Source organism: Syngnathoides biaculeatus, chromosome 16, assembly GCF_019802595.1.
Source record: "Syngnathoides biaculeatus isolate LvHL_M chromosome 16, ASM1980259v1, whole genome shotgun sequence".
NCBI classification, from domain to species: domain Eukaryota; kingdom Metazoa; phylum Chordata; class Actinopteri; order Syngnathiformes; family Syngnathidae; genus Syngnathoides; species Syngnathoides biaculeatus.
Window position 1 is genome coordinate 868,284 of NC_084655.1, and position 12,853 is coordinate 881,136.

Sequence of the window (12,853 nt, forward strand, 5' to 3'; positions counted from 1 at the left end):
CAACTTTTGATGTACGCGCAGGGCAATGTGCAAGTCACGTGATGCAATGGGGTGCTGTTGGCCACACAAGTAAAAGAGGGCTTTAATTCCGTTCCACTACTGTTGAAACAGGTGCAATCTATGTCACAGAATACAAAATAAATTGTGGTACAATCAGTCTCTTCTATATTTTTTTACTTTATGATATTAAATAAATAGCATTTTCCTTTTTATGAGAAGTGCCTCGAGATAACTTTGTCAGAAATTTCATTTCATTTTTACTTATAGAACCTGTATTTTTTAACATGAAAAAACTTCCTTTCTGATCCTTATTGTTCAACTTTAGACTTTCAATCCTTTTATAACGTCTTGAAGAACTGTCGGGGACATCTTTGTGAGCAGTCAGTTTTCAGCGACAGAACAGAGGAATCCTCTGCTGTGCAGTACTTTCAGGTGAGTGGGGAAAATACTAATTCACAAGAAATGACACTTTTAAGCTCTAAGTACAGTACCCTCATTTACCGTGGGTTTTACATTCCAAAAACTACCTGCATAAGTGAAATCCATATTTTTTTTTCATTTTTTTAATTGTATACTTTTTTGTTTAGGGGATGTTTTTTCATTTACATTTTTTTAATTTACAATGCATGTTTTTGTTTCCAAAGTTGTTTTTTTTTTCAACTTAGTCTTCCCTCGTTATGCACCAGGGCTATGTTCCTGGGGGCTTCACGCCCGTTGTAGGGTCAACCACGGCAAAAAGGTCGTAGGTGAGGGACCAGACAAAGCACGGCTCCATAAATCCCTACAGCAAAAACAAAAATTGTATCTGTTTCCCTTGTCTGGACGCAGGCCATCGTGGCACCCCTCTTGAGCCAGGCCTGGGGGTGGGGCTCAAAGATGAGCGCCTGTTTGCCAGCCCGACACTCATGGGGCTCGGTGGGCACAACCTGAAATGGTAACATGGGTTCCCCTTCCCATGGTCTCACCACCTGTGGGAGGAGCCATAGGTCAGGTGCAGTGTGCTGGGCGGTGGTTGAGGGCAGGGACCTTGTTGATCTGATCAAAGGCTCCAGAAGCTGGCTCTAGGGACGTGGAATGTCAAATCTTTTGTGGGGAAGGAGCCCGAGTTGGTGTGTGAGGTTTGAGAAGTCAGACTCCCCTCCACACATGGCTTGGGCTCTGGTACCAGTCCTCTTGAGACGGGTTGAACTCTGTTCCACTCTGGAGTTACCCATGTGAACAGCGCTGAGCAGATGTGGGTACACTGATTGCAGCCCCGGCTCACCGCCTTTACATTGGGGTTCACCTCGATGGACGAGAGGGTAGCCCCCTCTGCCTTTGAGTGGTGGCAGGGTGGTCCTGACTGTTGTTGTGTTTTGTGCCTATGCTCCAAACAACAGTTCAGCATACCCACCCTTTTTGGGGTCCTTAGAAGGAGTGCTGGAGAGCGCCCTTGCTGGGACTCCATTGTTCTACTTGGGGTCTTCAATGCTCACATGGCCAATGACAGTAAAACCTGCAAGGGCGTGATGGGAAGAATTGGGCTAAAACCCATAAAAAACAGCAAATTTCTCACCTGTGCAAGAGGGAAACACACTGCGGTAGCGGTCTGCAGCTGAAGTTATCTGCATAATACGTCACTTCCACCTTCTTCAAACCCACACAGTCCACAGATTTTTTTTCATGGCGCAAGATGACAAATCTATATACGGCAACATTCAGACCTACTGTGAACAAACAGCTTATTCCATTCCTGTCTGTATGTCTGTCTGTCTCTCTTATTTTTTTATAAACAACATATTAATTTTCATGTTTGTGTCAAGTGGCACTTTAAGATAAGCATTGTAAGTCCTTCAATGAGGCTCTTCTTAACCTCCATGACCCAATTCACCTACAATGCATTGCGCACTGATCACACCGGTAAAACTATTGTATGAAGGGAGGGAAAAAAAAAAGAACCAAATACACATTATACAAAGGAAAATAAAAAGTGTGCCAAGAGTGCAATCATGCATTTCTTTGCAGTTTTATGATATTGGGCTGTCATTGTGCATTGTAGACTCAACAATTACCTCAATCCCTTTCATTCCCCGTTTAACAAATTATACTACTTTTATAATTGGTCAAAGATGTAAAATGACTGAAGAATGTCCCCTGTGCAGATAAAATACAAATACAATATTGTATTTTTCAGAGTGTAAGTCTCAGTTCTTTTTCATAGTTTGGACGGGGGTGCGACTTATTCTCCAGAGGGATTTATATGTGAAATTATGAACACATTATTATATCCATCCATCTATTTTTCGAGTCACTTCTTCGGTTATTTTCACACTGACAATCGTGAGAGGGCGCTCTAGGCCCATGTATCTGTAACTTATAACTGAGACGGACTGAATTAATATGCCATTGAAGAGAAAATCCTATTTTGCAAATTATTTTAAATAACATTTTTATTTTTTTATGTTGCTAACCAACTTCTTACTTCGTACTTCTTACCGTGAATGCGACTTGTCATAGTCGTTTTGATGAAGCTTCATGCAGGCGTTGGGACTTTGCAACCTTTGCAAAAGCGTTTCCATAATTACGTAGTTGTTCCGAGACTATCAGCGTTCGACTCGAAGCCTGTGGACTACGGCAACCTCACTAGGACAAACTGTCTCTGCATCATTGTGAGAGCACAGCTTCTGGGTGAATCCGCCATTTAAGTTTCTGTGAAATCTTTGGATGGGTCGACAAAATATGGGCTTCCGTGACAACCAAAACCATCCTGTTGGGATTCAGAAAGGCTGGAATAGGCTAGTTGCAACTGCAACCGCAAATGAGTCTGACGTAAGCGACGTAGAAGAGGAAACGGTGCGTCGTCTACCTCAGGAGTTGGCGGACTTGTTTAGAAGTGACACAGAGGATGATTTCATTGGCTTTTAGTTACCGTATATTTGGAGTGACACGGATGGTTTTGGTAAACTTCTTAGTATGTTATTTATGCTATAGTTATCGGAATAACTCTTATGTTCTCAGTTGTCTTGTAATGTAAGCATACCGTTCAGCCAGTTGTTGCATCTAATCTATTTTTATTTTAAATATTTCATCATTTAAATGACATATCTGTTCTTGGTGTTGGATTTTTATCAGATAAATTTCCCCCCAAAATTCGACTTATACTCCAGTGCGACTTATATTTTTTAAAAATATATTTTTTGTTTTTATCTTCGTTTTTATGGTTTTTATGGGTGTTGCGACTTTTACTCTGGAGCGATGTATAGTCCGGAAAATACGGTAATTTGACATTTTGAGGAACAGTATTGCAAAAGTAACTTTTGATTGTTTTTGCTCCTGTTTGTTGTTCAAGTGTCATATATAAGACGTGACAATTTTTCTCTCAAAATTCATTTCCAAAGGTGCATTTGACATTAAAATTTCACCAGATGTTGGGAACAACCCAAGTAATCCATACATAAAGTAGAAAGAATAGGGTCAGAAAATAAGTTGTCATAATGTGAAATGAGTTAAAAGGTATTGAACATGTCAACTATTTATTTTATACCTTGTACAAAAGCCTTCGTTTGCAATGACAGGTTGCTTTTATTTAGTTACTTTCTTTGGTATGGACCACTTGGAACGTTGTCAACATCTAGTAAAATTTTCAGGTCTATAGCGCCTTTCTATAAACGATCATTAACCCCTTTACAGGCAATATACTGCCAATCAAGTTTCTGTTTGGATCGGAAAAAGTGCCATGTAGCATCAATAAACAGCACAACATGTAGGTCAAAGCAACCTGTTTTTTTGGGGATTTGTAGTACTTTTCAAGTTGTCTAGAGCCTTTCTTTAAATCCTGCTGTGTCAATACATTCAATGGCTACATCTTTTACAATAGTGAGTAAAGCTATATGCATATAATGTGAGCATCCATGCACAATTTATGCTGTCACGTTTGTATTTGCATTTTTTGGGTGAAGGGTTCCATAATTTCAAGCTAATGGGAAATTGTCCACTGTGTTTTTTTGTTCCCAGTTGAAGAAATTGTGTGGGATGATTGTTTAAAATTGGTTGTCTTTTTTGTTATTCGACAAGCCATCTACAGGGGTTCCTCTATTGAAGAAATTAATCCGTTCTGGAAGTTGTTTCGTAATGTGAATTTCTTGTAAATATAAGCACATTTTACATGGAAATAACGTAATCTGTTCCTAGCCCCCTGCCCTGCAAAAATAAGCAATCAGAGTACATAATCTAAAGAATAATGAAAAAAAATTGTTCATTTACCTTTGGCGTGGGGGGACTATGCGAAGAGAAGGGTGAGTGACAAGCAAAAGGCATCATGGAGGAGGAGGCAAACTATGACAGCCGAGAAGAAACATACGTATGAACGTACGCATGCACAACTTAATTCCACTAAAGTTTCTTAGGGCCCAAGGTGAAGAACTTGCAAAAAACACAAATGGAAAAAGTTGCACTTTCCCATTGTGCGTTAGCGTGTGACAATATCAGAATCGCTAGCATGATTCAGGGAAAGTCGAGTGTCCAAGAGAATCAAAAAGCATTATAGGTAAAGATTGACGTCCCTCCTAACCATTGTGATGCCAGGAAGATTCTACAGTGGTAGCCAATGGGGGAGCAGCTCTATTGCACCACACAAACCAAGATTCAGGATGTGCAGCATGGGTAAAGATTGATGTCCCCCCTTGCCAATGGGGTGCCAGGAAGGTGTAGAACAGGGGTCAGGAACTTTTACGACTGAGAGAGCCATAAATACCAAATATTTTAAAATGTAATTTCAAAAGATCCATACAATATTTTAAAAACTATATACAGGTGTATTTGCGCATTTATGTAAGGCAAACACTTTTAGAGTACAGTGACTCTGATTCTTTTAAATAACATTGCTAAAGGTCAAGTGTCATCCCTATAAACATTCTAAAAAAATTTTATATTATATTATATATATTTATATTAGGTGATATTGTAATGAAAAATACATATAACGATTTTCACTTCAATGTCTATATGAAAAAATACACATGAGAGCAGAGCCCCTCATCCATGCCCAAAGTTGCGGTAATGTCATTCGACGACATCCAAGTGGTTGCCATATTGGCTGCATCCCCTGTTCGTGATGTCACCCGAACATTCGCCATTGAAAACACGCGGTGGACCCTACTGTGGGAGACGAACACGCCCCTTCTGACACAGAAGCTCATGTCGAAGAAGAGAAAATCACACAACCGAGTGAAGTTACCGGGGTAATATTACGCTATTGTTTCGAGCCATATTCAGATGATGGCCCAACCGCCTCTCCATCCGATCCACTTCCGCAGCAAAGATGACCCATTGCGGTCCAGCGCTGAGGTGGGTTATCATGGCGCTGGGCCGGGCCACTTTACAGCGTTCATAGCCGCCGCCGTCTGCGATGAACAACACTGTCGAGCTGGGGCGCGTTACGGTGTTGTAGTCGCACGTGGCTGAGTGCGGCAGTTTGGCAGCGTTGTTCAAAGCCGCCGCCGTCCGCGAGCCCGACGCGGCGCCTTGGCCGGGGTGGCTCATTTTCGGTGCCGAGGTGGCTTATCACGCAGCCGAGCCGGGCTGCTTTACAGGGTTCTTCATAGCCGCTGCCGTCTGTGGTGTACAACACCGCCGGGCCGGGGCGCTTTACGGCGTTTTCGTCGCACGCGGCTGAGTGCGGCATTGTCTGCAGCGTTCTTCAGAGCTGCCGCTGTCCGCGAGCCCGAAGGCTGCGCGAGGCGACGCAGCAGCCTTCGTCGGCGAGCCCGATGCCATCCGACGTGTAGATCAACACATTTAGCACACCTGTCGTATGGATGCGGATGTTTTGTTACGTTATGAGAGAATGATTAGGTGGTCTGCCCCAAATTATTAGTTTTTTTTTAGTAGCTGTATACACACCTACCTCTCATTTGGAACCCACGAAGCCCTCGTCCATTGCAACCGGGCAATCCATTTTTCACGACGAACCAGGTCTCTTGCAAACTTATGAGGGGTAAATCCATCCTCCCGAGTGTTCAAGCAATGTCCAGCAATGCAACGAGCCGGCATTTTGGCTAACTCGAAGGAACAACGAGCTTCCCGGAGATAAAACTAATAGAAACACGAGTCCACTTGAGGGAGGTCCTGCCAGTATGTCACTTCGTGCTTCTTGTCGAAAGCAAATCCCTCGAGAGGATTTTCATGGTGGGAGTTAAAAAAAAAAAAAAAAAAAAAAAAAAAAAAAAAAAAAAAAAAAACCTGTATATGTCAAAATCATGTTTTGTGGGGGGGGGAAAAAAACGCATGGGTCCATGTCGGCTCCAGATTTTTCATTGACATACTAAAAATCATGCATTTCATGACAGTGGCCCTTTAAGCTGTTACTAAACAATTTGGACAAAAATGCTTAATATTAATGCGACTTCTGGAGTTGCCTGGTTTGGCTGATGGCTTTATAGTCTTTCATACGTCGTTAGATTTAGCTTCACACACAGGCGTTTAGACTTCCATCCGTTAATCGTGAACATAATTCAATTTAATTTGCCATCACGATGGTACGATGGTGAACAGTTCCTGCACGCATTTTATATGTTTTATCTTGTCTTCATGCGAAGTTGTCAAGGTTTATTGGAAACGTCAAGTACGAAGCTTTGGCATACTCCCCATCTGTGAATGCCTTTCCATTTCTCACAATTGCTAAAAAATCAGCAATGCTTTCTGAACTCCATTCACCTTGTTTGGTCCAAACACGGATTTGCTGCTGTCTAACTTGGACTCTGGGAAGTAGTCTTGACATGCTTTTGTGCCTGACTAGTTACAGTTTCCGAATAATTCTTTTGAATAAATTCGGAAATGTCATGCAATTTCGTCAACACTTCTTGTATTCTGGGTGCATTGGCATGTGTTGCATTGCCTCAAGCCTTTTACTCTTCCGTCGAAAGATCCTCGTGGCGCTGCTGGACTTTCGATCATCTCAAAATCCAGTGGAGCAACAGCATGAGGCCACATGCGTGCATGTCTTTTTTAAAATATTTTTTGACGGTTTCTCTTTTTTTTTTGATGGACAAAACAACACTTGTCTTCTTCTCACTGGCACTGGCCATCAATTTCTTGGGGCCTGTGCTGAAAAAAAGGGAATAAATCCGTGAAGAATTTGTACAGTGCGAGTGTGTGTGAGTGTAGGATAATGGATTTGGGCATGAAGATACTGGATGTCTGTCACGGGTAAAGATTGACGTCCCTCGTAGCCAATGGAGGGATGTGATGGCAGGAAGGTGCTACATGATGTTTGAGGAGCTCTATCGCTCCACACAAACCAAGAGACAGGAAGTGCATCATGGCTAAAGATTGACATCCCTCCTAGCCAATGCAATGCCAGGAAGATGCTCAAGCGGTAGCCAATGGGAGAGCACCTCTTTCACGCCGCTTTCGCACAAAGATACAGTACAGGATGTTTGTTTGATCTCCCCCCTCATATCTTGAATTTCTTTTGGAACTAGACAAACATTTCCCGGTGTTTTGTAACCTGAATTTTTCGTTAGTAGAGAGGTTCCTCAGTAGAGTTATGACTATCGTTAATGAAGTCCTGCCCTTGACTGCATGGTGGCTGCTTATTGGTCATTTGCTAAATATTCAGAAGTGCGTGACAACCCATCAACAGTTCTGTTTCCTCTCCCAGCCAACTCACTTTTGTCACGGCAGCGTGAGGTTGCTAAGCTAAAAAAAAGGAATAATTCCATAAAGTGGACATCTACTGGAGTACCCTACAAAAAAAAATTCTATAGAAATGCTATAGAAATTAAACAAAACTTTAGGACCCAGGTTCTATAGAACTGTATTCTGAAGAAAGCTCTAAAGAACTGTTCAAAAGAACTGAAACAACATTGCTTCAACATTGTATTTGTAAATTGCAATAACGTGACAATCAACAATACAATCAACGTTGCCTTAGAACATAGAACCCACGTTGCCATGTTACATGGAAATTGAACAAATAATAAAACATATTAGATAGAAATCTTATGCAGTGTGAAACCAGATGTTTTTTCAATCTAACTAGACAATTACAAAAATCAGGTTAGTCAGCCCACAATAATATGTTTAGTATTTAGAACACATAACTTTTTACTTAAATTGTTCCTAATGAAATAAAATATAATATTCCACTATGTGAATTTTAACTGTCTCATATTTACTGTCCATCGGGGTTCCTCCCGTCCTGTTTCCTGCCACCGCACTTCGTACATCACTGAGTCCCCTCGTGGTTTGTCAAGACACATTCTGAGTTCAAAATTAAGACTTGGTTATTTTTATGTCTGGCAAACACTATATCGGTTAGGAATCCATCAAACGCAAGAATCCATATTTTGTTGATAGGAAGACCCTTTGAAGTACCATAATTTCTCATACATAATGTGCTAATTTTTCCAAAAATTTCAGAAAGACAACAAAAAAAAATTATGGTGTGGATGAAAAATCACAATCACATTGTATAGTCGTATACAGGTACATATAGTGGTTAAAAAAAAGGTATAGATATACTTTTCAATTTGATATCCTATGCTTTATGTTACACATTTATATATAGTATGGTAATGTGCGCCACCAACCTCAACTCTGACCTCCTCATGGGAGCTTGTCATTTGACATTTGTTAGCTTTGCATATTTGTTGCTACTGCACCATCAGAAACGACTGCCCGTGAGTTTGTTTACTTAAACTAAGACAAAAAATGTTGGGTACAATGGCTACTTGTCCAGCTGCTTTTAAAAGAAATGCCATCACTCCTGCCGATGTCGCGGCCAACCCCGAAGCAGTGCAGCGGGCCAAAAAAAAGCTCAGTGGCTTCAGGTGGCCATCATAACAATGAGCTCAAACTGCGGTGTATGTATGTAATGGGCACAATTTAGTATTAAGTGTTATGCTATTGTTGAGCATTTATTTTAGTTGGTTGAGCGATTCTGCTCTAACAATTACAGGGACCATGACAAGCATGTCCTGTGGCCTGTCCCGAGATATATATAACCAAAGATTATTATTGATTGTACAAGTACAAAATCTTCACCTGATTCTCAACTGTATATAACTGGTAAAAAAAAAAAGAAAAAAAAAAAGAGAATTTTCACAACCCGCATCTTTAAAACGATGAAATAATGGTTCAATACCGGATTTAGTAAGAGGCTTCTCCTTAGTCTGTTGTTGGCCAATTGGTTGCTAGTAATTGAAAGTTTGTGAACATAGTGCCCTCTTCAACACACTGACAGCTGGATTCCGATTTTTCAAGATGTAGGCTTTATAATAGGGGCTTGTCTTACATGATGGACTTGCCCTATTTTGAATTCCCTATAGTCATGACAGTGTTTATATATTTTGACAAATACTTGATGCATTTTATTGAGGCCCCGTAGCTAAGTGGTGAGAGCATTGGTTTGGTAAACCAGGGGTTGTGGGTTCGTATCCTACTGGGGCCTCCACTCCCTGAGAAGAGTTGCATCAGGAAGGGCATCAGGCGTAAAAATTGTGCCAAACAAATATGTTCGTTCATCTGAGATGACACGATGTGGCGACCCCGAAAGGGAGAAGCCAAAAGAAGCTTACTAACTTGATGCATTTTATTATGCGGCTTCAGTGTATTGACTCTGATGTTGCAGGAAAATTATTCTACAGAAATTTTCTGGACAAATTCTACAGAAATTTGAGATCAAGCACTGTGCCACTTTCTGTTCCTCAAACCTTTCTATCGAATTTGTACAGAAACATTTTGTTCTGGAGAGATTCTATAGAAAGTCACAACCGAAGTTCTGTTGAGCAAGTTGTTCTGATCAAATGCTATAGATTTCTGGAGAAATTATGTAGAACTTTTTTTTGCAGGGTAGGCTTGCAACAGCCTGCGGAGTACTTAAGAGTATCTGACTGGGTTAGGGTTAGTATCTGACCATCTGACAAGGTTGGAATTCAGACCAATCCATTTTTAACAAGCTTCCTCAAATCTAAGGTTATGTGCAAGCTAGTAGCTGGATTAGCTGTAAAATCACTTCCCCTCTTTTATCCTAAGGGCGGACGGTGTTATGTGACATTGTCGCGATACTTCCACATGGAATGACGTAAAAATGACAGTGTACAATGCGGTGAAGTAAATTTATTTGTTTTTTAAGAATAAATAGATATTAGTAACTTGCATCAAATAAAGATGATGTGGACAGTTACAATATAACAGGAGGTTATGACCCCACCCTCTTGCAGTCTTAACATACTTGAGGAGCTGCCTGGATCCTATTGAAACATGCTTAAAGTTTTAGGTTGATGCAGATATAATGGCAATCAACAAAGATCAGGTTGGACACGAAAGAAGAAGAAAAGGATCTCTACAGGTTGACCAGACAGAGGGATAGGGATGGGAAGGATGTGCAGCAATTAAAAGTGATTAAGGATAGCGATGGAAATATGTTGAGTCGTGCCAGTAGTGTGCTAAGTAGATGGAAAGTGTACTTTGAGAAGTTAATGAAGAAAATGGGAGAGTAGAAGAGGCAAGCGTGAATGACCAGGAAGAAGGTTTGATTAGTAAGGGAGAAGTTAAAAAGGCACAGAACAGAATGAAAAATGGAAAGACAGTTGAACCCGATGACATACTAGTGGAGGTATGAAAGTAATTAGGTGAGGTGGCTCTGGAGTTTTTGACCAATGTATTCAATAGAATACTAGCGGGCGAGAAGATCCCAGAAGAATGGATGAAAAGTCTGCCAGTCCCCATTTTTAAGAGCACAGGCGATGTTCAGAACAGTGGAAACTATACAGGAATATAGATGATGAGTCACACTATGAACTTATTGGAAAGTGTAGTGGAGGCGAGACTCAGGACAGAGGTAAGTATCTGCGAGCAACACTATGGTTTCATGCCTAGAAAGAGTACCACAGATGCACTATTTGAGGATGCTTGTGGAAAAGTAAGGAGAAGGTCAGAAGGAACTACATTGTATCTTTGTAGACCTTCTCAAGTAAGTTGCCATGCCACGAATAGCAATGGAGCGAATTGATAGCAATTGGCTTGTATGGCTTGGGTTTATGTGTGTTATTTGCCTTGATGCTCATGGAAAAGTACAGAGAAGGTCAGAAGGAGCTACATTATATCTTTGTATGCCCTGTGATTGCTTGACAACCAGTTCAGGGTGTACCAATGATAGCTGGGATAGGCTCCAGCATTCCAGTGACCCTTGTGAGGATTAGCGGCAAAGAAAATGGATGGATGGATGTATCCTAGACCTAGAGAAAGCCTATGACAGAGTACCAAGAGAGGAACTGTGGTACTGCATGCGCAAGTCTGGTGTGGCGAAGAAATATGTTAGAATAATACAGGACATGTATGAGGGCAGCAGAACAGAGGTGAGATGTGCCGTTGGTGTGTCAGAAGAATTCAAGGTGGAGGTGGGACTGCATCAGGGTTCCGCGTTGAGCCACTTCCTGTTTGCGGTAATAATGGATAGGCTGACAGACGAGGTTAGACTGGATTCCCCTTGGACCATGATGTTCGCAGATGATAATGTGTCCAAGCAGTGTAGAACAGTTGGCGGAAGGTGTCTGGTGTTCTATGTGACAGAAGAGTATCCGCCAGGTTGAAGGGCAAAGTTTATAAAACAGTGTTGAGGCAGGACATGATGTACGGATTAGAGGCAGTGGCACTGAAGAAACAACAGGAAGCAGAACTTGAGGTATTAGAAATGAAGATGCTGAGGTTCTTGCTGAGATGACACGTTTTGGCGACCCCTCACGGGATAAGCTGAAAGACAAAGAAGAAGATAAAACTGCATGGAATGCAGTTTCACCTGAAAATTTAAAGGGGATTAAAAAAATGTTCCCACACGAACGCCATGGATGGCACAGAGGATGAAATGCTTTGGGAGGAAGATGGGATCACTGCCCATAATGATGAAATACAGGAGGCACTATCAATGATGAATTCTACAATGATAAATCAAAGGTAGCTCCTGTGGCTGTTTTTCAGAGTGGGGATGAGTCAGTCGCTGCTATGGCTGTTTTTCAGAGTGGGGAGGAGTCAGTCTTTTGAAAGCTTTGCCAAGGTTGTGTAACCTCATGGTAAATTGCACTGTGCACACAGTTTCATCCACAGATATAAATATGCTGAAAAAAATCTTTACTAAGTTTATTAAGTTAAACGGTGTTAAATTTGTATTTAGATTATTGAATATTTAATACTGTAATACATTATCAACCGTTATAATAAAATGTTATCATTTAGACTATACCTTCATACTGTAATACATGTTATCAACAGTTCTGATAAAATGTTACCATCATTTATATTGTACTTTAATGCTGTAATACATGTTATCAACAGTTCTAATAAAATGTTATGCCATCATTGAGCTATTATTTTAGTTGGTTGAGAGATTATAGTCTGACAATATCAGGGACCAGGACAAGTGTGTCCTGTAGTCTGTCCCGAGATATATAATTTTACCTCTACATCGGAACATGCAAAAAGATAATTATTGATTGTTGTGCAGACAATTTTTTTGGAAAAACAATACAAATAAAAACAATAAAAGTACAAACCTAGCAAAATACAAATACATATAATTCCCAATATTTTGAGTTGAGTTGAGAAAGTTCTGCTTTCACGAGCTTAGTCATTGAGGCCTTGAGGCACTACCACGATTAACAGTAACGCCCCTCCCCTCGCATTCTCTCAAGATGCTTATTTTGTGTGGTCTTGACATTAATTTTCGTGTTTATTTAATAAATATTGTTAACCAAACTAACCCGCTCCAACAGGTATTCATCCGGAAACAGGAAATGCAAGTTAACTGTATTGAGCATGTACGGAGCATGTATGAACGCGCATGTTAAAAACTGCTTCACGTAATGTGAGTCCATTT

General features: G+C 40.8%; 1 protein-coding gene across 3 annotated transcripts in view; it reads left to right on the plus strand.

Annotated features, from left to right (window-relative positions):
- The window catches only part of carm1 (coactivator-associated arginine methyltransferase 1), a 170,636-nt gene that overhangs the window by 18,471 nt on the left and 139,312 nt on the right, over positions 1-12,853 (plus strand). For all 3 annotated transcript variants that reach the window (XM_061845172.1, XM_061845173.1, XM_061845174.1), the window contains exon 3: positions 326-432. In XM_061845172.1, coding sequence (XP_061701156.1) covers positions 326-432 — 107 coding nt within the window. The remainder of the gene's footprint in view (positions 1-325; positions 433-12,853) is intronic.